The sequence below is a fragment of the Cherax quadricarinatus genome, chromosome 85, assembly GCF_038502225.1.
Source record: "Cherax quadricarinatus isolate ZL_2023a chromosome 85, ASM3850222v1, whole genome shotgun sequence".
Classification (NCBI taxonomy): Eukaryota; Metazoa; Arthropoda; class Malacostraca; order Decapoda; family Parastacidae; genus Cherax; species Cherax quadricarinatus.
In genome coordinates, this window is record NC_091376.1 from 12,592,850 (window position 1) to 12,619,786 (window position 26,937).

Sequence of the window (26,937 nt, forward strand, 5' to 3'; positions counted from 1 at the left end):
TTTCCTCTGGGGTCATTACAAATTCACCTGTTAAGAAGTATTAATTAGTAGTAATCTATTAGGATGTCCTGCAGATAATTTTATCTGGTTCCTACTAATTAATACTTCTTACCCAGCGACTGCAATAATAATTAGTGTCCCGTGGCCTGGTAGGCAACACTCTCAGTTCACACACTGAGCGTCTGTAGTTAATCCCCGGCAAGGGTGGAAATACTAGGTGTACGTATATCCTTATACCTACTGTCCCCGTTCACCCAGCAGTAACTAGGTACCTGGGTGTTAGCTAACTTATCCTGGAGGACAAGATTGTATGACCACAATGGAAATAAGACAGACAGTCCTCAACGACGCATTGACTTCCTCGGATAATCCCGGGTGGCTAACCCTGCCAGGTTAAAAATCTGAAAATCTTATCTTATCCTAGCTTCACCAGGTATGAGGTATTAACTAGTATAAACCTGCAGGTACTCTTAACATATTTCTAAGTTAATACTTCTCACCTGGTGAATTTAAAATGAATAATTATTAACATTCATACAAGGTTCTAAGGCCATTAGGGTCACAGGTGAAAATGAACAATAATTATGGATATCGAAGACAAACTATAAAAGATATAAAATAACCACGCAGCGAGTTGAATGATAGCTCTAGGCCTTTCATGTTGCAATCAACACATCAGGAGCTTGCAATGTTGCAGAAATAAAGTAGGAAATCCAAGCAGATTTCTTCATGGGAATTACTCTCCAGAATTTTGGAGAACCAAACTGTTGCCTGGATTTCCTACTCTATTTCTGCAACATTGCAAGCTCCTGATGATGCGTTGATTGCAATACGAAAGGCCTAGAGCTATCATTCAACTCCCTCCGTGGATATTTTACAATTATGGTCATATTATCATTCAAGTCTCGTCTGGAATTTCTTAAACCAGAAATTTAGTACAATTTTAGCGCAGTGAGAACACTATTTTCCAATATATTAAATACTTCTCACGGCAACCCAATATTGTATAAGGTTTATTAGGGTACATAAAACACGAGATAAAGACATAAACAGCAAGAATAATGTAATAAATGAAGAAAATCTTACTTGATGGCAGCAAGTGAGAGGCAGCAGCTGTGTTGACCTCACTCAGCTGATCATCATCTTTGTAATGAACAAAAATAATTTTTTTGAAATTGAGAAAAAAGTGAAGCAGAATGAATACTCGAAATATTTTATTGGTAGAGTTGTAGATTAGTGGAATGAGTTACAAGAATATGTTGATAAGGACCACACTGGAAATGAGTCATTTTAACTTTTTGGGGGGTTATACTAAGTAATTTGCATATGTTATTTTGTATGATAATTATATTTATGTGTACCTGTAGCTAAATAAAGTTACTTACTTATCTGTATCTAAATAAACTTACTTAACCAGTGGACTTTTTAAATTATGAGTAAGTATATTTAGGCACAAGTACACATAAGTACAATTATTATATATAATAACATATGTGTAAATTACCTAAGATAACCCAAAAAAAGGTTAAATAAAGTGACTTATTTCCATTGGGCTTCTTGAACAAATTATTGAAGACAGGACACAACCAGCAAATCTTTTGTTACAAATACATAATTACAAATAGGTAATTGCAAATTCTATGCTTATATAATAGTTTTAGTTTAGTTTGATACCTTAATTATACACAACATAGCCTTACAATAAGTTTATCTAAGTTTAAACTAGCCTAATGGAAATAAGTTGCATTGTTTGACTTTACTGGGGTATTGTAGGTTCATATATATATAACATTAACTATGTATAATTATTGTAAAGACTTAAAATTACGTATAAAGCCTAAATAAACACATTAAAAAATCACAGAGGCAAATAATGGGTCCAAGAACCGAGTCCAAAAATATTTTTGTGTATGAGAGCCAAGCTAATTAAAGTGGTAATGAACTGTTTATTAAGAGGGAAATAAAAAAAAATACTGGAGTTATATAATGTGAATTAATGTTAAATTAGTAAATTTTATGATTTAATATTAGTGAGCCCGAAATGCTCTGCATAACTAGAAACTTTCCACTAATGTTATAACACATATCACTTTTTTTCAAACCATTTTTTAACTATTATAAATTTTGGGGAAATAAAAATATTTTAATTTTAGTTTCATTTATATGAAGAACCATTGAACAGGTCATGGTTGCCAGCTCGCTCTTTTCCACTGATCTCTCGCCAAGACGCTGTGTTAGGAGCACCGATGTGAGTGCAAATATTGGCATAAATCCTGAAAAATCTCTCTAATCGTTGCTCCCTTGGCGATTATTATTATTTGGTGGAATTATATAGGATGTGATTATACATTGGCAAAGTTTTATTGTGAATTGTGTTGGATGAATTCCATATAAATGTATAAAATTATTTGTTTTGTGGAGGCCGTGAACCTGATGTAAACAAATGGGTATATGACAATTTATATGTATTTTCTTGTGTTACGATTTTTTTTTCTTGCCGTTATGAGCATGATTTTGTGTGAATGAAGGTTATATTCTGAAGTAGGTAAATGTAATGGGATGCAATGTATCACAGTGCTTCAGTGCGGTATATATTGTAAGCAAACTTTACGATTATTATTAAGTTATGGTCTGATTTACTCGATAATTTTATTTTTTAAAAATTTCCAAGTTATGTGGATTAGGTGAGAATTTTGTGGAGATAGTAAGAAAGTTAATTTAAGGAAACCTAATGGCAGCGATAGATAAGGAAATTGTTTGTTTACATTGGATGCGTCTCTTCCTGACCCTTGTAGGTTTAGCGCTTTATTATTATTATTATCTTTTTGCTTTTGCTTACATTTCTCGAGCATTTCCCCTCAAGGGAAGTTCCTTGACACTGATGAGGGGCTCCTGATCCAGGGAATTGGATCTGCTCCAGTTACCTGAATACCTTCCATCCTCCCCACATGCGCTGTATAATCCCTACGGTTTTAGCGCTCCCCCATAATTATAATAGTTCTCTAGTATTTACATTTGCGTCTTTAACATTCGATGCGTCATTGTTTACACTGCTGTGATTGGCTGCCCCTCGGGAGGTTCCTTGATGCTGGTGGGCTCTTCATCCAAGGAATTGAACATCACTTGCATGACCCCTAAGAGTTTAGCACATCGTAAATGTAATAGTAAGAAAATGTGATTGACCAGGTGCGTTACACTACTAACTGTTGATGTGTTCACGTGAAAATAAATATTTTTGCTAATACCTCCCAAAAATATAAAACTGCAAGAGAAATAATTATTTCTGGGGTATAGATGACATGCTTGTATTTTTCATGTGTGAGTTCAGACCAGGATTGCCCCTATATTCCCCTAGCAATTAGTAGGTACTTGGGTGCTAGCTAACTGCAGCGGACTGCATCCCAGAGGATGATAGCGTACCTTAGAGAAGACTGAGCTTGGAAAGTATCAGATAGGATAGGATGTGAATTCATTGGTGTAAAAAGAAGAAAAGATGGATTTGTACTGATAAATTCTACCTGCATTCAGCATGCATAAGGTTTTATTTAATGTTTTTCTTAGTAGAATTGAAATATTTTCTTTGTAAGTTTTAGGGTTTGTGAGCTTGATCTAAAGACTGGTTTGTGGGGTTGATTACCAAAACTCTTTAACAGATATATTCTGTATAAATATAATGAATAGGTAACTAGTCATATACTGTACTGTACAAAACATTTTAATTTTTATTTCTGTGTTTAATAGTGCGTTATCTTTTTACAGCACAATGGTGAAGGTGTACAAACCTGGCCGTGTTGTCATCCTCCTCACTGGAAAACAAGCTGGTAAAAAGGCAATTGTAATTAAGAGTAATGATGATGGCACTCAAGATCGGCCTTATGAGCACGCCTTAGTTGCTGGCATTGAGCGTTACCCTCGTAGAGTAACGAAAAGCATGAGCAAGAGAAAGATTGCAAGGAGGTCGAAGATTAAACCATTTGTCAAGGTTAGTAACCTCAGTCGTCCTATTTTGCTCCATCCTCTCCAAACTGCCTTAACAACCCCTCCTCAGTCCTCTTAGTAACCAAGCACCTCTTCTTAATCTCCAAACTATGAATTATACCTAATACCGTATTCCTAATTCTTTATTCTGAGTATTCATTTACCATAATGAATGACATTTTTCTTGGCCACTTCCGTTTGAAAGGATGGTTAAATTTAAAAATTACTGTATAAACGAAACATCACCTTGGTGTTTACATGCATCACGCTGCCTTTTAACAAATTTCCCACTGCCAACATTATTGCAGTAGTCCTATATTCTTATGTTTTGTCGTGTATAATTTCAGATTGTGAACCTGAAACATCTTATGCCTACTCGTTATACAGCCACAGACATTATCTTTGATAAAGCTAAGGTCAACAAAGAGACCTTGAAGGACCCTGGCAGGAGGAAGAAGGCACGTAAAGTTGTCAGGTATACCTTGGAAGAAAGGTCAGTGTTTGGTTTTTATTGAACAGATTTCCAGTGGTCTGAAATAGCATTATAAAGTTCCTCTTGTTTATTATTGCATCACCTATGGTGTCTACTGTATAACCCTTGTGGGTTTAGCATTTAGTTTTGTTTGTAATAATGTCTGTACGAACAAATTGAGTTTGGAAATGTCATAATGAAGGAAGAGGCACACTAGATATCCATTGTAATGTAAAGTGTGCATTTATTCATGGCTGATTAAGCCATGAACAAATGTACATTTGTTAAAATGTTCATCACTTTGCCATTAACCCTCAGTTTCACTTCTGCTGCATACATGGCTTTTCTATAGTGTGTAATTTTTACACTGCAGTCTGTTAATTCTATAATAGAAAAGCTATACTGCTTTTTTTTTTTTTTTTTTTTACATTCTTCAGGGTGTTCCATTTACACATTACCTTAATCTAATTAGATGGAGTTAAGTCCAATGGCAAATGATTTTGCTGATCCTTGTGCTGGGAGACATAATTGCTAACAGTAAGTCAGCCCAGATTAAGACTTCACAACCTAGTTAAGTTTGGAACTACTACTATAAAAAAGGATGGGGAGGAGTCAAGGCATTTGAAGGACTCTGTACACTATAATGGTGTTTACCTGGAATTTACCTGGAGAGAGTTCCGGGGGTCAACGCCCTTGCGGCCCGGTCTGTGACCAGGTCTCCTGGTGGATCAGAGCCTGATCAACCAGGCTGTTGCTGCTGGCTGCACGCAAACCAACGTACGAGCCACAGCCCGGCTGGTCAGGAACTGATTTTAGGTGCTTGTCCAGTGCCAGCTTGAAGACTGCCAGGGGTCTGTTGGTAATCCCCCTTATGTATGCTGGGAGGCAGTTGAACAGTCTCAGGGCCCCTGACACTTATTGTATGATCTCTTAACGTGCTAGTGACACCCCTGCTTTTCATTGGGGGGATGTTGCATCGTCTGCCAAGTCTTTTGCTTTCGTAGTGAGTGATTTTCGTGTGCAAGTTCGGCACATCTATGCCCCAAAAAATATTGGTTATACTGTATTCATAAAGTGATATCATAAATTATGGTAACATGTATGTGGAACACCCTGTAGTATGTAAAAGAGAGTATAGCTTTTCTATTTTAGGAATAACAACAAATTGCATTATAAAAATTGCAAACTAAAAAAAAGCCATGTATGTAGCAGAAGTGAAACAGAGGGATAATGGTGGCCAAGCGATGAAAGTTTTAAAAATCTCAGACTTGTATGGTGATATATATGTATTTAGAGATTTCTTGCAAAGCTGGTTTGTGGGCCATTTCTGGTTGTTCTTTGTTGAATATCACCATAGCAACTGGGTTGAAATTGAATTGACTTAAATAAAATTGGAAATACCATATATACCAGTGTACAAGTTGACTATTGAAGCCGGCTATAAAAGTTGCTGATACATGGCAGATGTGAAAATAAGGACACTGCGCATTACCAAGGGAAGGAAGTGACACCACTAGCCTGCTGCTGATATGCTAGTACCATAATTTGTACTTCATTTTTAAATAAAATGCACTATTTCCTAATCTCTTAATGGTCCATATTAGTCACTCACACCGTCTGAACTTAAGTCAGGTCAGCATCCTTCCACCAGACTCGAGCAAATAAAGGCTTAAACCTGAATTAACACCTCAGAATTTTAGGGGCCAACTTGTACGCTATCATATATGTAGTTGTGTTTGTAAAGTTTTATTGAAATGAGAATAAGACTTTTTTCATGAATGGTTTTACATATGATACTGTAGGTGATACTTTTCCACTAAAGTACATTGTGATTTATTTGCATCCCCCCCCCCCCCCAACAAGTCGGCCGTCTCCCACCGAGGCAGGGTGACCCAAAAAAGAAAGAAAATCCCCAAAAAGAAAATACTTTCATCATCATTCAACACTTTCACCACACTCTCACATTATCACTGCTTTTGCAGAGGTGCTCAGAATACAACAGTTTAGAAGCATATACGTATAAAGATTCACAACATATCCCTCCAAACTGCCAATATCCCAAACCCCTCCTTTAAAGTGCAGGCATTGTACTTCCCATTTCCAGGACTCAAGTCCGACTATATGAAAATAACCGGTTTCCCTGAATCCCTTCACTAAATATTACCCTGCTCACACTCCAACAGATCGTCAGGTCCCAAGTATCATTCGTCTCCATTCACTCCTATCTAACACTCTCATGCACGCTTGCTGGAAGTCCAAGCCCCTCGCCCACAAAACCTCCTTTACCCCCTCTTTCCAACCCTTTCGAGGACGACCCCTACCCCTCTTTCCTTCCCCTATAGATTTATATGCTTTCCATGTCATTCTACTTTGATCCATTCTCTCTAAATGACCAAACCACCTCAACAACCCCTCTTCTGCCCTCTGACTAATGCTTTTATTAACTCCACACCTTCTAATTTCCACACTCCGAATTTTCTGCATAATATTTACACCACACATTGCCCTTAAACAGGACATCTCCACTGCCTCCAACCGTCTCCTCGCTGCTGCATTTACCACCCAAGCTTCACATCCATATAAGAGTGTTGGTACTACTATACTTTCATACATTCCCTTCTTTGCCTCCATAGATAACGTTTTTTGACTCCACATATACCTCAACGCACCACTCACCTTTTTCCCTCATCAATTCTATGATTAACCTCATCCTTCATAAATCCATCCGCCGACACGTCAACTCCCAAGTATCTGAAAACATTCACTTCTTCCATACTCCTCCTCCCCAATTTGATATCCAATTTTTCTTTATCTAAATCATTTCATACCCTCATCACCTTACTCTTTTCTATGTTCACTTACAACTTTCTACCTTTACACACATTCTCAAACTCATCCACTAACCTTTGAAATTTTTCTTTAGAATCTCCTATAAGCACAGTATCATCAGCAAAAAGTAACTGTGTTTTTAAATACTTTAGATAATTCTGATCATTTAGGTGCACATAAGGTGGCATTTAAAAAATAGTGTAATTGAAAAATTATGGTTACTAACATCGTTTTCAATCTTTTCAGATACAAGAGTGGCAAGAATCGATGGCTTTTCCAGAAGCTTAGATTCTAAATAAACTGTGGTTGTGTATATAGGCTCCTTATTGGCCTAATGTGAAGTTATTGGAAATTAAAAAGATGAGGGAATATCAGACAAGATTGGTTTTCATTTAAAAACTGGTTTATGTAAATAATTTCAATTCAGTATTTTGTGAGGAATTAGTACAACCTTTATTGAAGGTGCTATTAACAAAACTTGGCAGAATCATTAAATAACCATTTGTGTGCAGTGAAAGAAAACTTAGTCGTATCTTAATATAGGGTCACCCAATGGGATCTCGATACACTTTGTATCTCTAGTGTTTGTACCCCCCCCCCCCTCACCACTTAAGTGGGAGAGGAGTTCCTTGATCTAATAGAAACGTTGTAGTCATATATGACTTGCCTTTCATTCCCCAGTCATATAATACTCCAATGGGTTTAACTCGTATATAAATACTGTACAATAGACCCTTAGGGTTTGGCAGTAGTGAATATGAGGTGTAATTGCATATACATGCATATTTGAAGAACATTCTAATTGCATTCAATATGCATTTAAACACCTCTAGTGCCCTGATGTGCATTTTTGCCCAACGATCACAGACCCTTCTAGGGCAATTACTTGTTGCTTAAGGAGGTCTGAGTTGATGAATTAGACCTGGTTTCTTGCCATGCCGAGTGCTACAGGCTGGTGAGGGGACTGCTGTATAACCATTGTGGGTTAGTGCTTTCTGATTATAATGGTGAGGAGACTTGATCTAAGGAATTAACACCTGCTTGTTCCTGTGAATTGAACCTCAATACCTCCCATTCCCCAGACATTGTAAGAGTTTAGTGCTCCCCTCCTAAGTATAATCCTGAGTTACGTTTTTTAAATACTAGTTATTTTAATAGTAATATGACCCTTGTGGGTTTAGCACGACTTTTCATCCACTATGATTGAACCTGATTGCCTCCCATTCTCCAGGTGTTGCCTAACCTGTGGGTTTAGTGCTTACCCATGAAATAGTTTATTTACCCCAGACACTACAACTCTTACAGATGAAGTATTAAACATGAATATAGAAGAGCTACAATATATCTTGTTTTATTTTAAGGTCGGGTGTGCAATACCTATAGCTTGCAGTTGTTACTGTCCATCTGCATGGGACTCGAGGCAGGCAGCAGACTGGAGCATATATAAATTGCCAATTCCATAGTCTTTTATAACTATGGACTGTGGTTTCTTGAGAACTTTTAGGCGAGTTTCATGGATTTTTAACTTAAACTGGTCATACTGTGCTTTGTGCCAGTAGCTATTTTGTTAATTTTAGTTTGGATAGATACTTATTTTTATTGCTAAGACCCCGAAAGGGGTCTCTTGATATAGGGAATTGGGTCTGTGCTCCGGTTCCCTGAATTGAGTCTGAATACCTTTCATCCCCTCCCTTCTACACAGGTGCTGTATAATCCCTATGGGTTTAGCACTCCCCCATGATTATAATACATATTGCTAAGAGCACCGAAAGATCTAGATCTAATTTCCTTCAAAGGATGTGACCCACACCAGTCCACTAACACCCAGCATGCTACCCACACCAGTCCACTAACACCCGGGATGCCACCCACACCAGTCCACTAACACCCAACATGCAGGTTGAGGGCTAGAAACAGCCCTCTGGGAGCCAGTGATGGTTCATTATCTGACAAAGACAGGACTACGCACTTCCCTGTGAGTATAATGGAATTACTCTTAATTTATCTCTTACGTTCGCCCTGCGTCTTTTTCCTCCCTTCTCAGGAAATTTTGACAGTTCATGTTTGCTCCTCACTTCCATAGGAAAAGTTCACTTGCCTCATACAATTTTGTTTATTCTTGATCACTTCTAATCTCACTCTCTGGTTTTTACAATGTATACTGATGGTTCTAAATCCCCTTAATGCATTTTGTTTTTTCCTGAACAAATCAGACCCTTCAAAGGAGGTTCCTTGGCGCTGGTGAGGGGCTCTTGATTTAAGGAATTGGATCTGTACTCCGGTTCCCTGACCCCTCAAGGAAGGTTCCTTGATGTTGGTGAGGGGCTCTTGATTTAGGGAATTGGATCTGCTCCAGTTCCCCGAATTAAGCCTGAATGCCTTCCACATCCCCCCCCCAGGTGCTGTATAATCCTCCGGGTTTAGCGCTTCCCCCTTGATTATAATAATAATAATCCGGTTCCCTGAACAGAGCCTGAATGCCTCTTCAACGGGAGCTCCTTGTTGTGAAGAGGCTCTTGGGGTGAGGAATTAGACCTGTCGGTCTCCTTCCTCAGACCGAACCTAATTACCCCCCAATCCCCCCTTCCCTATCCCATCCTCCCCTTTTTCCTTTCCTCCTCCTCCCCACCCCTCCCTTTTGCCCTTCCTCTTTTTGTCCTTTGGGATTTCTCCCACAGGCGCGCTAGTTCCTAGGTGGGAGAAAGGACACCGGGGTCCATCCCATTCCGTTGAGGTTTCTTGGCGGTGGCGTAGTTTGCCGTGGAATCTGGATTGCCTAGGGATGTCCCGATCCCTCTCCGGTATCCCGGAGTAGCTTTGGGTGTCTTTTGGGCGACGGGTGTAGCTCTGGAAGCCACCTTTCGGATTCCGGGGGTGGTGGCTGAAGGAGGTATGCTTTGTGGCGGATATCCGGCCGCCCTCTCTTTTGTCCACCGAGGTAGCTCGGCAGATGTGAGGTTGCTATCCCAGATTGCTGGTTTACTGGCATGAAGGGTAGGGTATGGCACGGGTTCCATGCTGCATCTGCGCTACTAGCGGTGTCGAGTCCTCTTGGGCGCGGAGGGAGATTTCTGGCCCTTTCATCCCTCCTAGGAACTATCCCTCCCCGGTCCCCCCTTTTTTTTTCTTTTTTTTATTTTTATTTTCTTTTCTTCTTTCTTTTTTTTTCTTAAAAACAAAAAGAAGGAAGTAACCTAACCATGGCAGCCCTAGTCCATGAACCTGGTACCCCCGGGCCCCTTCTTGATACCGCACCCCGTTCTGACCCCGCCTCGTCTTTGGACCACTCTTCAGACATTCCTCATGCCTCTGTACCTATTGCCGGTGCTGTTTCCTCACCCGCTTCAGGTACTGAGGCCTCGACTGACTCCTTCGATTTATCAGACCTTCGCTCTCCTCTGACTATGCTTCCGGCCTCTCCCTCTACGGTGCGGCAATTTTCAAATCGCCGACCCGTTCCACGTCGGACCAACTCTGGTCCCACGCCTAAACGTCAACGACAATTACCTGCTGATGATACTTCTCCACCTTCACCTTCTCGTTCTTCTCAGAAACGATCGACACGTCCTTCACTACCTTTCCACGCTCAGTTTCAGACTGAACAGTGGACTAAATTCTTCACTTTACGACCAACTTCCTCTACTGCCTATCTTTCTGACCATAGTATTGGCAAGGCACTCCTACGCCATGTTGGTAAAGATATTTCTTTTCATGCTCTTAAGAGCGGTACGCGCATCATTACCGTACAGAATGCTACCCAGGCTCGTGAGCTCTCTCGTCTTACCCATATAGATACTGTTCCTGTCACCCTTGAAAAACATCATTCCCTCAATTCTTGTAGTGGTACCGTTATTCTGCCCCATACCATAGTTCAACAAAATTTCCAGACATGTGGCACCGACATTCTAGAACAGCTGGAACTCCAAGATCTCCCAATCCTCAAGGTAGACACTTACGTTCTTCCTGCCCGTGGGCGGAGACGATACCCTAGCAATTTGGCTCGTTTAACTTTTGACAGCCGAGAACTCCCATCCTCTGTTTATATAGCAGGACATCGGTTACAAGTTCGAAAGGTGATCCCTACACCACAACAGTGTAGAAATTGCTGGCGATTTGGCCATCCAGCGAAATATTGCAGATCTATCGCCGAATGCCCAGTCTGTGGTGCCGATGACCATTCTAATACGTCTTGCAATCGATCTCCCTCTTGCCTTAACTGTCATGAGGCTCACCCTTCGTACTCTCGCCGTTGTCAGGTCTATTTAAACGAGCGGGAAATCCGTTACCTCAAAGAGACAGAAGGTCTCCCTTATGCCATGGCAGTTTCTCATCTCCGCCTCCAAGGGAGACTCCCACGTGTTTCTTATTCCCGTGTTTCAAAACGTCCCCCCACTTCTGGTATCCCATCTTCTACACCCACCTCTGTGGTTACCTCTCCCATAATCACTCCTGTATCTAATCCTTTTGCTGTCCTCGGCTCAGACGTCCCTACTTCAACGCCTCAGTCTAATCTCGCTTCTTCGAGTTCTCTCTTACAAGCCTCAGTATCGACGAGACCTCGTACGACACCTCTTCCCAATCGTCCCTCTACTTCTCAAAAGTCAAAAAAAGGTCCGGTAACACCTCCTACCCATCTTCCACCTCCTCATTTTACCCTCCCTGTCTCTGTCCCTAGTTCTTCCCCTCTCACTGGCTCAGTTACAAGTGCAGAGGTTCACCCTCCTCCTCGTAATGTACCTTCCTCCCCTGTTCCCTCCCAAGTTTCTTCCTCTTCTGCCACCTCCCAGGTTCCTGTCTCTTCTGTCCCCTGCCACGCTTCTCCAGTTCCCTCCACCCTTTCGCCCCCCCCTACCTTGGTACAGTCCAATACAGTTCCAATCTTTACTCATCCTCCCCCTACCATTCCCAATATTGTCTCCCATACGACATCTCTGAATTCCGAAACACTTGAAGCAATCTCTGAATATATTGCAGAGACCAAACCATCAATGGACACTGATCCACCTTCCGCTCTTCCTCTCTCCTCTGCTCCATCTGCGCAACTCCTTTCTTCACAGCGCACCGTTCCTTCGCTGCTTGAACATTTTCCACTGCCTCCGCATGTGGACTTTTCTAACCCTTCTAGTCCGTAGGAACCCTTACCTGCGGATTTCAAGTATCTTTATCATTGCCAATCATGGCCTTTTTACAGTGGAATATACGCGGCCTCAGGGGTAATCGGGGTGAGCTTCAGATGTTACTCTCCCAGTTTGCCCCTGTTGGTGTTTGCTTACAGGAACCAAAATTACACTCTGCTGTTATTTCTCACATCTCAGGCTATAATTTATTGTATTCTTCAGATCCTTTTCCTGATGGGACCTTTAATGAAAGTGCCCTTCTTCTCCGCACTGATATTCCGTACCATCAGCTATTTGTTCATACTTCGCTGCATTACACAGCAGCCCGTATCCACTTACATAGGTGGTATACGCTCTGTTCTTTATATCTCTCTCCTTCTCGGGCATTATCTATTCCGGATTTTGCCTCCCTTGTTTCGTCATTACCGCCACCGATTCTGTTACTTGGTGATTTTAATGCCCACCATTTCCTCTGGGGAGGGTCTCACTGTGATTCCCGTGGAATTCAGTTAGAGGCTTTTCTTGCCACCCACCCCCTCCATGTTTTAAATACAGGTACTCACACCCATTTTGATCCTCGGACTCATACTCTCTCTTGCATCGATCTCTCAGTTTGCTCTTCCTCCGCCGCATTAGACTTTACTTGGTCTGTTCTCCCGGACTTACATGACAGTGATCATTTCCCAATCATTCTTACTTCCCCTTCATATTCGCCACCTCTTCGCACCCCACGCTGGCAATTTAATCGGGCAAATTGGAACCTTTACTCACACCTGACTGTTTTTAAAGAGGTTCCTTCTTCGTCCTCCATCGATGAGCTTTTACACCTCTTCTCGTCCTCCGTTTTCACCGCAGCTTCTCATTCTATACCCCAAACTTCGGGCAGGCATTCTCAGAAATGCGTGCCTTGGTGGTCTCCTGCTTGTGCTCGTGCAGTACGTTTGAAACGCGCTGCATGGGGCAGGTACCGGTACAATAGAACCACAGAGCGACTCCTTGATTTTAAACAGAAGCGTGCGATCGCTCGCCGTGTCATCCGTGACGCTAAACGCACTTGCTGGCGAGATTATGTCTCCACCATCACCTCTGCTTCCTCTATGAGTGCAGTCTGGAAAAAAGTACGAAAACTGAGTGGTAAATATTCTCCTGACCCGGCTCCTGTTCTGCGGGTTGCCGGTGTTGATATAGCAAACCCACTAGATGTTGCCAATGAAATTGGCAATCATCTGGTCCGTATTTCTCAGGGACTCCATCTATGCCCCTCATTTCTTTCCTCAAAGTCTGCCAGAGAGTTAGCACCCTTGGACTTTTCTTCTCTCAGAGAAGAACAGTATAATGTGCCTTTTACACTTCAAGAACTGGAGGCAACACTCTCAGCTTGTCGATCATCGGCAGCTGGGCCCGACGACATTCATATTCGTATGCTACAACATTTACATCAGTCAGCCCTTGCAGTCCTATTACACCTTTACAATCTTATTTGGTCACAAGGAGTTCTTCCACAGCTGTGGAAATCCGCCATTGTTCTCCCCTTCCGCAAACCAGGCACTACGGGACATGAAACCTCCCACTATCGTCCCATTGCTCTTACCAGTGCAGTTTGCAAAGTAATGGAACGTCTAGTAAATAGACGTTTAGTGTGGTATTTAGAGACACACAACAGTCTCTCCACTCGTCAATATGGCTTTCGTAAGGGACGTTCTACCATAGACCCCTTACTTCGCTTGGATACGTATGTTCGTAATGCCTTTGCGAATAACCACTCAGTTATTGCCATATTTTTTGACCTTGAGAAGGCATATGACACAACTTGGAGGTATAATATTTTAGCCCAAGCCCACTCCTTAGGCCTTCGAGGCAATCTACCATCCTTCCTTAAGAACTTTTTAACTGACAGGCATTTCCGTGTTCGGGTTAATAATGTGCTCTCCCCGGACTTTGTCCAAGCTGAAGGTGTCCCCCAGGGATGTGTTCTGAGCACAACACTTTTTCTCCTTGCTATTAATGATTTGGCCTCTAGTCTTCCATCAAATATTTGGTCATCACTCTATGTTGATGACTTCGCTATTGCCTGTGCAGGCGCTGACTGTCACCTCCTTACAGTTTCTCTCCAGCATGCAGTCGACCGTGTTTCCAATTGGGCCACCACACATGGGTTTAAATTTTCCAGCACTAAAACCCACCAAATCACTTTCACTAGACGCTCTGTCATCTCTGATCATCCTTTGTACCTCTATGGCTCACGTATCCCTGAACGTGATACAGTCAAGTTTCTGGGCCTCCTCTTTGATCGTAGGTTATCCTGGAAACCTCACATTACCTCTCTGAAGGCAACTTGTCACAGCCGGCTGAACCTTCTTAAAACCCTTGCTCATCTTTCGTGGGGAGCTGATAGTCGAACCCTCCTTCACCTACATTCCACCCTTATTTTATCGAAACTTGATTATGGTGACCAGATCTATTCAGCGGCATCTCCTGCTACTCTCTCTAGCCTTAACCCCATTCATCACCAAGGATTACGTTTATGCCTTGGTGCTTTTCGCTCTTCCCCTGTCGAAAGCCTCTATGCAGAAGCGAACGTTCCATCCTTATCCGATCGCCGTGATGCCCATTGCCTGCGCTACTATGTACGCTCTCATGATCTCCGCAATCCTTCCATTTATAGAATGGTCACTGATATTAGTAGACATTCTTTATTTGTTCGCCGCCCCTGCTTACTCCGTCCCTTCTCTCTTCGCCTTCATTCGCTCTTGTCTTCTCTTCAACTACCACCTTTCTATGTACATGTAGCATCTCACTTTTCCCTACCCCCCTGGGAGGTCCCAGCTGTTCGAGTCTGTTCTTTCTCCCTCCCTTGCTCGAAAGCCCAACTGTCTACGGTCGCTTCCCGCTCTCTTTTTCTTGACCACTTTCACTCTCATTCTCATGCCATTGCTGTGTACACAGATGGCTCTAAGTCTTCTGACGGCGTAGGATTCGCAGCAGTGTTTCCGGACAGCGTCGTACAAGGGCATTTACTATCTTCAGCTAGTATTTTTACTGCTGAATTATATGCCATCCTTACAGCACTTATCCGTATTGCATCTATGCCTGTGTCATCATTTGTGGTTGTCTCAGACTCCCTTAGTGCTTTACAGGCTATACAAAAATTTGATACACCTCACCCCTTAGTCCTCCGTATCCAACTTTGGCTACGCCGCATCTTTACTAAGCATAAAGATATTGTTTTTTGTTGGGTCCCTGGTCATGTTGACGTACAGGGCAATGAACAGGCAGACACTGCTGCGCGGTCAGCAGTACATGACCTACCAGTTTCTTACAGAGGTATTCCATGTACGGACTATTTTGCTGTAATATCTTCCCACCTTCACACCCGTTGGCAACAACGTTGGTCTACTATGCTCGGCAACAAACTTCAGTCTATTAAACCGAGTATAGGTTACTGGCCGTCTTCTTATCACCAGTGTCGAGGTTGGGAGACTACTCTCTCCCGTCTTCGCATTGGCCATACTCGTCTTACTCATGGATATCTCATGGAGAGGCGTCTTGCTCCTCTCTGTGAGAATTGCCAAGCTCCATTATCAGTCAGCCACATTCTGTTGGACTGCCCACTTTATCAACGAGCACGCAGAATTTACCTCTGTCGTCGTCTTCGCCCCGCTGCTCTCTCTTTACCTTCCCTTCTCGCTGATGGACCCACCTTTCATCCGGACTCTCTTATTGACTTTTTGACAACGACTGACTTACTTCACAAATTCTGATACTTTCAGCCCTTTCTACTTGTATCTCTTGCTACCCTCTACCCCCGTACTATCCCCTGCCCCGCTGTTTTCTGTAACCTGCTGATCATCCCCCCTCCCTCCTGCCATCCAATTCCCTTGCTTCCTTCCCTACCCTGCAGCGCTGTATAGCCCTTGTGGCTTAGCGCTTCTTTTTGATTATAATAATAATAATAATGACAAAGACAGGACTACGCACTTCCCTGTGAGTATAATGGAATTACTCTTAATTTATCTCTTACGTTCGCCCTGCGTCTTTTTCCTCCCTTCTCAGGAAATTTTGACAGTTCATGTTTGCTCCTCACTTCCATAGGAAAAGTTCACTTGCCTCATACAATTTTGTTTATTCTTGATCACTTCTAATCTCACTCTCTGGTTTTTACAATGTATACTGATGGTTCTAAATCCCCTTAATGCATTTTGTTTTTTCCTGAACAAATCAGACCCTTCAAAGGAGGTTCCTTGGCGCTGGTGAGGGGCTCTTGATTTAAGGAATTGGATCTGTACTCCGGTTCCCTGACCCCTCAAGGAAGGTTCCTTGATGTTGGTGAGGGGCTCTTGATTTAGGGAATTGGATCTGCTCCAGTTCCCCGAATTAAGCCTGAATGCCTTCCACATCCCCCCCCCAGGTGCTGTATAATCCTCCGGGTTTAGCGCTTCCCCCTTGATTATAATAATAATAATCCGGTTCCCTGAACAGAGCCTGAATGCCTCTTCAACGGGAGCTCCTTGTTGTGAAGAGGCTCTTGGGGTGAGGAATTAGACCTGTCGGTCTCCTTCCTCAGACCGAACCTAATTACCCCCCAATCCCCCCTTCCCTATCCCATCCTCCCCTTTTTCCTTTCCTCCTCCTCCCCACCCCTCCCTTTTGCCCTTCCTCTTTTTGGCCTTTGGGGTTTCTCCCACAGGCGCGCTAGTTCCTAGGTAGGGGAAAGGATACCCGGGTCCATCCCATTCCGTTGAGGTTCTTGGCGGTGGCGTAGTTTGCCGTGGAATCTGGATCGCCTGGGGATGTCCCGATCCCTCTCCGGTATCCCTGAGTGTAGCTTTGGGTGTCTTTCGGGCGACGGGTGTATCCCTGGAAGCCACCTTTCGGATTCCAGGGGTGGTGGCCGAAGGAGGTATGCCTTGTGGCGGATATCCGGCCGCCCTCTCTTTTGTCCACCGAGGTAGCTCAGCTGATGTGAGGTTGCTATCCCGGATTGCTTGTTTACTGGCATGAAGGGTAGGGTATGGCACGGGTTCCATGCTGCATCTGTGCTACTAGTGGTGCTGAGGTCCTCTTGGGCGCAGAGGGAGATTTCCAGCCCTTTCATTCCTTCTGGGAACTATTACTCCCCGCTCCCCCCTTTTTTTATTCTTTTTATTTTTATTTTTTTTTTCTTAAAAACAAAAAGCAAAGGAGTAACCTAACCATGGAGAACCCAATCCATGAACCCACTACCCCCGGGCCCCTTCTTGATACTGCACCCCATTCTGACCCTGCCTTGTTTTTAGACCACTCTTCGGACACTCCTGATGCCCCTGTACCTCTTGCTGGTGCTGTTTCCTCACCCGCTTCAGGTACTGGGGCTTCGACTGACTCCTTCGATTTGTCTGACCTCCGCTCTCCTTTGACTATGCTTCAGGCCTCTCCCTCTACGGTACGGCAATTTTTGAATTGCCAGCCCGTTTCATGACGGACCAACTCCGGTCCTATTCCTAAACGCCAACGTCAGTCTCCTGACGATGTTCCTTCATTACCTTCCCGTTCTACTCGGAAAAGACCGACACGTCATGCACTCCCTATCCATGCTCAGTTTCGAACTACACAATGGACTAAATTCTTTACTTTAAGACCGACTTCTTCTGCAGCGCTGTATAGCCCTTGTGGCTTAGCGCTTCTTTTTGATTATAATAATAATAATTCTGCCTATCTTTCTGACCATAGGATTGGCAAAGCACTCCTGCGTCATGTTGGTAGAGATATTTCATTTCATGCTCTCAAGAGTGGTACGTGCATTGTCACTGTCCAGAATGCTAAGACAAGCTCATGATCTTTCTCTCCTTTTGCATATCAATACTACTACTATCACTATTGAAAAACATCTTTCAATTCTTGTAGTGGTACTGTCATTCTGTCCCATACCATAGTCCAACAGAATTTCCAGTCATGTGGCAATGACATCCTTGAACAGCTTGAACTCCAGGATCTCCCAATCCTCAAAGTCGACACTTGTGTCCTTCCTGCCCGTGGGCGGAGACGTTACCCTTGCAATGTGGCTCGATTAACTTTCGACAGCCGAGAACTCCCGTCCTCTGTTTATGTCGTGGGACAGGTTACAAGTTCGAAAGGTGATCCCTACACCACAACAGTGTAGAAATTGCTGGCGTTTTGGTCACCCAGCGAAATATTGTCGATTTATAGCCGAATGCCCAGTCTGTGGTGCCGACGACCATTCTAATACATCTTGCAGTCAACCTCCATCTTGCCTTAATTGTAATGAAGCTCACCCTTCGTACTCCCGCCGTTGCCAGGTCTACTTAAGTGAGCGTGAAATCTGTTGCCTCAAAGAGGCAGAAGTCTCCCTTATGCTATGGCAGTTACTCATCTCTGCCTCCGAGGAAGACTGCCCTGTGTTTCTTATTCTCGTGTTTCAAAACATCCTCCCACTTCTGGGGTCCCATCTTCTGCAGCCTCCTCTGTTGTTACCCCTCCCATAGCCACTCCGGCATCTAATCCTTTTACTGTCCTTGGCTCTGAAGTCCCGACTACAACTCAGTCTGTTCTCACATCTTCGCGTCCTTCCTCACAAGTCCCAGTATCGACAAGACCTCGTACGACACCTTATACCAATCGCCCCTCTACTTCTCAGAAGTCCAAAAAAATCCACATTGCTCAAATCTTCTTTGCCCCTTCCTTCCCTTCTTCCACCTCCACACTTTACCTTTCCAGTCTCTGTGCCTAGTTCTTCCTCTCTCTCTGGCTCTATTACAAGTGTGGAGGTTCACCCTCCTCATACTATGCCTTCCACACCCGTCCCCTCCCAAGTTTCTCCCTCTTCTGCCACCTCCCAGGTTTCTGCCTCTTCTGTCCCCCCCCCACACTTCATCTCCAGTCCCCTAAATTTTGCCTTTCTAGTTTCATCCTTACCACCACCACTTCTGTTACTTGGTGATTTTAATGCCCACCATTTCCTCTGGGGGGGGTCTCATTGTGACTCACGTGGCATCCAGTTGGAGGCTTTTCTCGCCTCTCACCCCCTCCATGTTCTAAATACGGGCACTCCCACCCATTTTGATCCTCGTACTTATACTCTATCTTGCATCGATCTATCAGTCTGCTCTTCCTCCACTGCACTAGACTTCACCTGGTCTGTTCTACCGGACTTACATGACAGCAATCATTTTCCAATCATTCTTACTTCTTCATATTCACCACCTTTCCGTAGCCCTCGTGCAGCGCTGTATAGTCCTTGTGGCTTAGCACTTCTTTTTGATTATAATAATAATAATCTGTAGCCCTCGCTGGCAATTTGATCGGGCAAATTGGGACCTTTACTCACAACTCACTGCTTTTAGTGAGGTTCCTTCTTCATCCTCCATTGATGAGCTCCTACATCTCTTCTCGACGTCAGTTTATACCGCAGCTTCTCATTCTATACCCCAAACCTCAGGCAGGCATTCTCAGAAGTGCGTGCCTTGGTGGTCTCCTGCTTGTGCTCGTGCAGTAAGTTTGAAACGCTGCATGGGGCAGGTACCATTACAATAGAACCAATGAGAGACTTCTTGAGAAGCGTGCGATCGCTGCCGTGTCATCCGTGATGCTAAACGCACTTGCTGGCGAGACTATGTTTCCACCATTACCTCTGCTTCCTCTATGAGTGCAGTCTGGAAAAAAGTGAGGAAATTGAGTGGTAAATACTCTTCTGACCCGGCTCCTGTTCTACGGGTCGCCGGTATTGATGTAGCAAACCCTCTTGACGTTGCCATTGAAATTGGCACTCGTCTCGTTTCTTTCCTCAAAGTCTGCCAGAGAGTTAGTACCCTTGGACTTTTCTTCTCTCAGAGAAGAACAGTATAATGTGCCTTTTACACTTCAGGAACTGGAGGCAACACTCTCAGCTTGTGGATCATCGGCAGCTGGGCCTGACGACATTCATATTCGTATGTTACAACATTTACATCAGTCAGCCCTTGTATTCCTCTTACACCTCTTCAATCTTATTTGGGCACAAGGAGTTCTTTCCCAGCTGTGGAAATCTGCCATTGTTCTCCCTTTCCGCAAGCCGGGTACTACAGGACATGATGCCTCCCACTATCGTCCGATCACTCTTACTAGTGTAGTTTGCAAAGTGATGGAACGTCTGGTAAATCGACGTTTAATGTGGTATTTAGAGACACACAACAGTCTCTCTGCTAGTCAATATGGCTTTCGTAAGGGCCGTTCTACCATAGACCCCTTACTATGCTTGGATACGTATGTTCGTAATGCCTTTGCGAATAATCACTCAGTTATTGCCATATTTTTTGACCTTGAGAAGGCATATGACACAACTTGGAGGTATAATATTTTGGCCAAGCCCACTCCTTAGGCCTCCGAGGCAATCTACCATCCTTCCTTAAGAACTTTTTAACTGACAGACACTTCCGTGTTCGAGTCAATAATGTGCTTTCACTGGACTTCCAAGCTGAAGATGTTCCTCAGGGATGTGTTCTGAGCACAACACTTTTTCTCCTTGCTATAAATGATTTGGCCTCTGTTCTTCCACCCAATATTTGGCCATCACTCTATGTTGATGACTTCGCTATTGCTTGTGCAGGCACTGACTGTCATCTCATTGCAGTTTCTCTCCAGCATGCGGTCGACCGTGTTTCCACTTGGGCCACCACGCATGGGTTTCAATTTTCCAGTACCAAAACTCACCAAATTACTTTCACTAGACGCCCTGTCATCTCCGATCATCCTTTGTATCTCTATGGCTCCCGTATCCCCGAACGTGATACAGTCAGGTTTCTAGGCCTTCTCTTTGACCGTAGGTTATCCTGGAAACCTCACATTACCTCTCTGAAGGCAACTTGTTACAGCCGGATAAACCTTAAAACCCTTGCTCATCTTTCCTGGGGAGCTGATCGTCGAACTCTGCTTCGCCTACATTCAGCCCTCGTTTTATCAAAACTCGATTATGGTGACCAGATTTATTCCGCGGCCTCTCCTGCTGCTCTAGCCTTAACCCCATCCATCACCAAGGATTACGTTTGTGCCTTGGTGCTTTTCGCTCTTCCCCTGTTGAGAGCCTCTATGTAGAAGCGAATGTTCCATCCTTGTCTGATCGCCGTGATGCCCATTGCCTTCGCTACTATGTACGCTCTCACGATCTCCACAATCCTTCCATTTATAGAATGGTCACCGATATTAGTAGACATTCTTTATTTGTTCGCCGCCCCTGTTTGCTCTGTCCCTTTTCTCTTCGCCTACATTTGCTCTTGTCTTCCCTTCAGTTACCACCTTTATATGTTCATGTAGCATGTCACTTTTCCCTACCTCCCTGGGAAGTTCCAGCTGTTCGGGTCTGTTCTTTCTCACTCCCTTGCTCGAAAGCCCAACTACCTACGGTGGCTTCCCGCTCTCTTTTTCTTGATCACTTCCACTCTCATTCTCATGCCATCGCTGTGTACACAGATGGCTCTAAGTCTTCTGACGGCGTCGGATTCGCAGCAGTGTTTCCGGACAGTGTCGTGCTTCCGGACAGCGTCGTGCGGGGGCATTTACTATCTTCGGCTAGCATTTTTACTGCTGAATTGTGTGCCATTCTTGCAGCACTTATTCATATCGCATCTATGCCTGTGTCATCATTTGTGGTAGTCTCAGACTCCTTTAGTGCTCTACAGGCTATACGAAAATTTGATACATGTCACCCCCTAGTTCTCCGTATCCAACTTTGGCTACGCCGTATCTCTACCAAGCATAAAGATATTGTTTTTTGTTGGGTCCCTGGTCATGTCGATGTACAGGGCGACGAGGGCTCTGGTGGCCTGGTGGCTAACGCTCTCGCTTCATACGGCGAGGGCCTGGGTTCGATTCCCAGCCAGAGTAGAAATGTTGGACGTGTTTCTTTCCACCTGTTGTCTATGTTCCCCATCAGTAAAATGGGTACCTGGGTGTTAGTCGACTGGTGTGGGTCGCATCCTGGGACACTGAACTAATTTGCCCGAAATGCGGAGCATAACTAGGGAGTTTCTATATAGTAGTATGTCATTGTTGTCAGCTAGGACTGTATACCTTGTACATATACTTGTAGTAAATAAAGATATTATGTTAACAGGCAGACACTGCTGCGCGGTCAGCAGTACATGACCTACCAATTTCCTATAGAGGTGTTCCATTTCTGGACTATTTTGCTGCAATAGCTACCCACCTTCACACCCGTTGGAAACAACGTTGGTCAACTCTGCTTGGTAACAAACTTCATTCTATTAAACCGAGCATAGGTTACTGGCCGTCTTCTTGTCATCAGTGCCGAGGTTGGGAGACCACTCTCTCCCGCCTTCGCATTGGCCACACTCGTCTTACTCATGGGTATCTCATGGAGAGACACCCTGTTCCTCTCTGTGAGCAGTGTCAAGTTCCAGTATCGATTAGCCACATTCTGTTAGACTGCCCTCTCTATCAACGAGCACGCAGAATTTACCTCCAACGTCGTCTTCGTTCTACTACTCTCTCTTTACCTTCCCTTCTTGCTGATGGACCCTCCTTTAATCCTGACTCTCTCGTTGACTTCTTGACAACGACTGATTTACTCCACAAACTCTGATGATGATATCTTTCGCACTCCCCTTAGCCCTTTCTAGCTCAGTCTCTTGCTGCCCTCTGCCCTTTTTGATTTTAGATACCTCCACATGGAGAAGTGACCAATACCACTCTGAAGTGTGTCAAGTCTCACTGCCCATACAACATATCCTAATAGATTATTCTGTCTATCAGAATACAAGCAGGATCCATTTTCAACAGCTTAGTCACCCCAGCACATTCATTCTTACTGGCCTCATTGAATGTCCCACCTCTGATGCAAAGTCTCTTTGACTTATTAAGCTAAAACTAACCTAGTGCACCAACTTACACTTCAATTTTCTTCTTGCATTAACCTCTAACTTCGCAAAACCCCGTTCCTCTTGTTCACTCTAAACCTTCGTACATCCATCCATCAGTGCAGTATGACCCTTACGAGTGTTTAAGTACTTAAATTGATATTAGTAATAACAATAATGGACCAATCCTTTCTTTCCTATAATTAAATCTAATTACCTTCCTTGTGGAATTATCACTTTTCCTTAAATATGACTCTTACAGGATGCCGCTTCGCCATATATATATATATATATATATATATATATATATATATATATATATATATATATATATATATATATATATATATATATAATTTAGGACCTGTACTGATTTAGTACTGACTTTTAACTATAGATACGGGAGGTATTGAGTGAAAACATCTGTGATACTGGCAGTATCAGCACGTGATATACGATATCTGTTGTGTTAATAACAGCAAACACACTTATCACTATCCATTACCCCTGGCACCCTTCATGGTGCCTGCCTTATCAAGGTAACATGCTCTTCATCTAAGGAATAGAATTACCTTTCACTTCCTTGGATCCAACCTGATTGCTTCCCATGCCTCAAAGCATGATCGAACAGGTTTAGTACCCCCTCAGGGAAGGTTCCTTGATGTTGGTGAGGGGCTTTTGATTTAGGGAATTGGATCTGTGCTCCAGTTCCCCGAATTAAGCCTGAATGCCTTCCCCCAGGCGCTGTATAATCCTACGGGTTTAGCGCTTCCCCTTGATTATAATAATAATAATAATAACAGGCTTAAAACTACTCTTTCCTTTCAAGGGATTGACCCCTCAAGGAAGGTTCCTTGATGTTGGTGAGGGGCTCTTGATTTAGGGAATTGGATCTGTGCTCCAGTTCCCCGAATTAAGCCTGAATGCCTTCCACATCCCCCCCCCAGGCGCTGTATAATCCTCCGGGTTTAGCGCTTCCCCCTTGATTATAATAATAATAATCAAGGGATTGAGTTAAGGCGCGTCAGTTCCCATGTCTCCTAATATCATGTTATTTTTCCACTATAATCTACCTTGTCCATAATTACTATCGTATTTACTTTCTTTCATAAGGTGAAGTTCAGGATCTTGACTTAATTCATGGTATAACTTAACAAATCTCTGAGGACAATTGTAGAGGTGTGAGCAAAGTTCAGACCTCTACAATAATTGTCCTCAGAGATTTGTTAAGTTATACCATAAATTAAGTCAAGATCCTGGACTTCACCTTATGATAGATTAGATTTTGCCACCGAAGTGGCTAGTTTATTGTGTACGTCATATCCATCCTGTGGACGGTAGCGCGAGAGCATATGAATACACAAAAGGCCTAGGAACTAGGCCCCAAAGGGTTAACAGGAATACATATGGATTTATATCTACATATCTATAGTTCACTTATCTGTTACAAGCAAATTTAGGAAATTTGCTTAGTATATCTGGTATCTTATTTTCATTAATAAGATATCTTGACATGTCACATAGGTTATTATACTGTCTGTCTCTGTATTCCTCAATAAGTGGACAATTAAGCACATAGTGTTCAAGAGAGTGACCATATGCCTGATCACATAATTTACTTTTAGTTTGATCATCATCTGTGTGTCTCCCAAACTGCCAGAAGTACTTGTAACCAAGCCTAAGCCTGGCCACTACAACATCAGTCAGTCTGTTCACATTGCAAGTTGCTCCATAAACATACTTATCTACGTTCATGTTATCATAGTGGGTTATAGATCTACTCAGGCTTCTAACTGCATTCCTATAACAATCATTTTCATTATTTACTTCTCTCCTAATATTATTCCTAATGCTAGACACAGTTATACCAAAGTTATATTCTACATTCTCCTTCTGGGTACTCTTCTTGGCTAACATATCAACTTTATCATGAAGGAGTAATCCAATGTGTGATGGGATCCATAGCAATTGTACATTAATTCCTTTGTCCCTAATTTTTGAGTATCTATACCTGGCTTCCCCAATGAGCATGTTGTTGGAGTCATTATATGAGTCAAGAGCCTTCAATGATGACATAGAATCAGTAATGATGATAGAGTCAAGCTCAGTGTCATAGGTTAGCTTTAGCGCCATTAGGATTGCAAACAATTCAGTTTGCAGTGTAGACGCCCAGTTGTTAATTCTTACGCCTAACTCAACAAATTTATTATCGTTCTTAACTAGGGAGGTGGCAACAAGAGCAGATGCAGCCCTGCCAGAAGACTCCTGTTTAGATCCATCAGTGTATATAACTTGTGATAACTTGTTACTACCAGCTAGGTGAGAAATTTCTTCTTGAGCAGTTGCTCTAACAAGAGATTTAAGGAAGGGATTACTAGCAATGAGCTTCTTGGGAGGGACTTGTAGGTATGTGATATTAAATGAACACATCTTCCATGGAGGGGTGAAATGCTCTTGTTGCCTACAGTGATACAGTTCATGCAGGTTATAAAACTTAATGCAATTGCACGTTTTCACAATCCATTTAGATCTGTGTGTATTTACCTCTAGACACTTGGTAAGATTCACTGTGACAGTGTCTGGTTCGTTTCTCAACATTCTAATACCGAGTACAGTGTTAATTTCAACAATCCTATCACTGATACTAGAAATACCAAGCTCCTTCCTCATGTTAAGAACTTTTGTAGATCTGGGACAGCCAAGAATAATCCTGAGAGCTTCATTTTGCATTAACTCCAAGGGTCGGAAAGAACTTTCTCTAGCTAATGTCAACATGGGAGCAGCATAATCAATTAAGGACCTAACATAGGCTATGTACATCATTCTCACGATTCTCACATTTGCACCATAGTTGGGATTGTAGCCAGCAACAGCTTTGAGAGCATTTAGCCTAGCTTTACATTTCTTGTTTAGTTGTGGTATAGTGGATTTGTTAAAGGGTACATCTACACCAAGATATCTGTAAGTTTTAACGTAGCTAATGATTTCACCCTGCAAATAGATGGGTGGGGGATGTCGTTTGCTTGTTAATATCTTAGTTTTAGAGGAAGATATTATGAGGCCTAGTCGATTACAAATTGCTTGAACTTCATTAAGAATGGTATTCATCTTCTTATGCCCTATTGTATGGATCATGATATCATCAGCATAGCTTATGTGTTAGTGGTGGGTAAATCAGTGTGACGTCTCAGTAGCGCTGTGGGTGGCAGCGTTAGTGGTGGGTACATCAGTGTGACGTCTCAGCAACACTGTGGGTGGCAGTGTTAGTGGTGGGTACATCAGTGTGACGTCACAGTAACACTGTGGGTGGCAGTGTTAGTGGTGGGTAAATCAGTGTGACGTCTCAGTAGCGCTGTGGGTGGCAGTGTTAGTGGTGGGTACATCAGTGTGACGTCTCAGCAACACTGTGGGTGGCAGTGTTAGTGGTGGGTACATCAGTGTGACGTCTCAGTAGCACTGTGGGCGGCAGTGTTAGTGGTGGGTACATCAGTGTGACGTCTCAGTAGCACTGTGGGTGGCAGTGGTAGTGGTGGGTACATCAGTGTGACGTCACAGTAACACTGTGGGTGGCAGTGTTAGTGGTGGGTACATCATTGTGACGTCACAGTAACACTGTGGGTAGCAGTGTTAGTGGTGGGTACATCAGTGTGACGTCTCAGTAGCACTGTGGGTGGCAGTGGTAGTGGTGGGTACA

The 26,937-nt window shown here is 43.2% G+C and overlaps 1 protein-coding gene and 1 long non-coding RNA gene across 2 annotated transcripts in view; both read left to right on the forward strand.

Annotated features, from left to right (window-relative positions):
• Window positions 1-26,937, forward strand: part of LOC138855222 (uncharacterized) — a 202,825-nt gene that overhangs the window by 84,045 nt on the left and 91,843 nt on the right. The gene's annotated exons all lie outside the window — the stretch shown is intronic.
• Window positions 2,165-7,658, forward strand: RpL27 (ribosomal protein L27). The gene is made up of 4 exons (XM_053797766.2): window positions 2,165-2,248; window positions 3,760-3,982; window positions 4,326-4,471; window positions 7,526-7,658. Exons 2-4 carry the CDS (start codon window positions 3,764-3,766, stop codon window positions 7,572-7,574), a joined length of 414 nt encoding a protein of 137 aa, XP_053653741.1. The 5' UTR covers window positions 2,165-2,248; window positions 3,760-3,763; the 3' UTR covers window positions 7,575-7,658.

Coding starts and splice junctions, on each gene's coding strand:
- RpL27 (XM_053797766.2), top strand. CDS start 3,764: ATGGTGAAGGTGTACAAACCTGGCCGTGTTGTCATCCTCCTCACTGGA. Junction 3,983..4,325: donor AGATTAAACCATTTGTCAAG/GTTAGTAACCTC, acceptor GTATAATTTCAG/ATTGTGAACCTGAAACATCT. Junction 4,472..7,525: donor AGGTATACCTTGGAAGAAAG/GTCAGTGTTTGG, acceptor CAATCTTTTCAG/ATACAAGAGTGGCAAGAATC.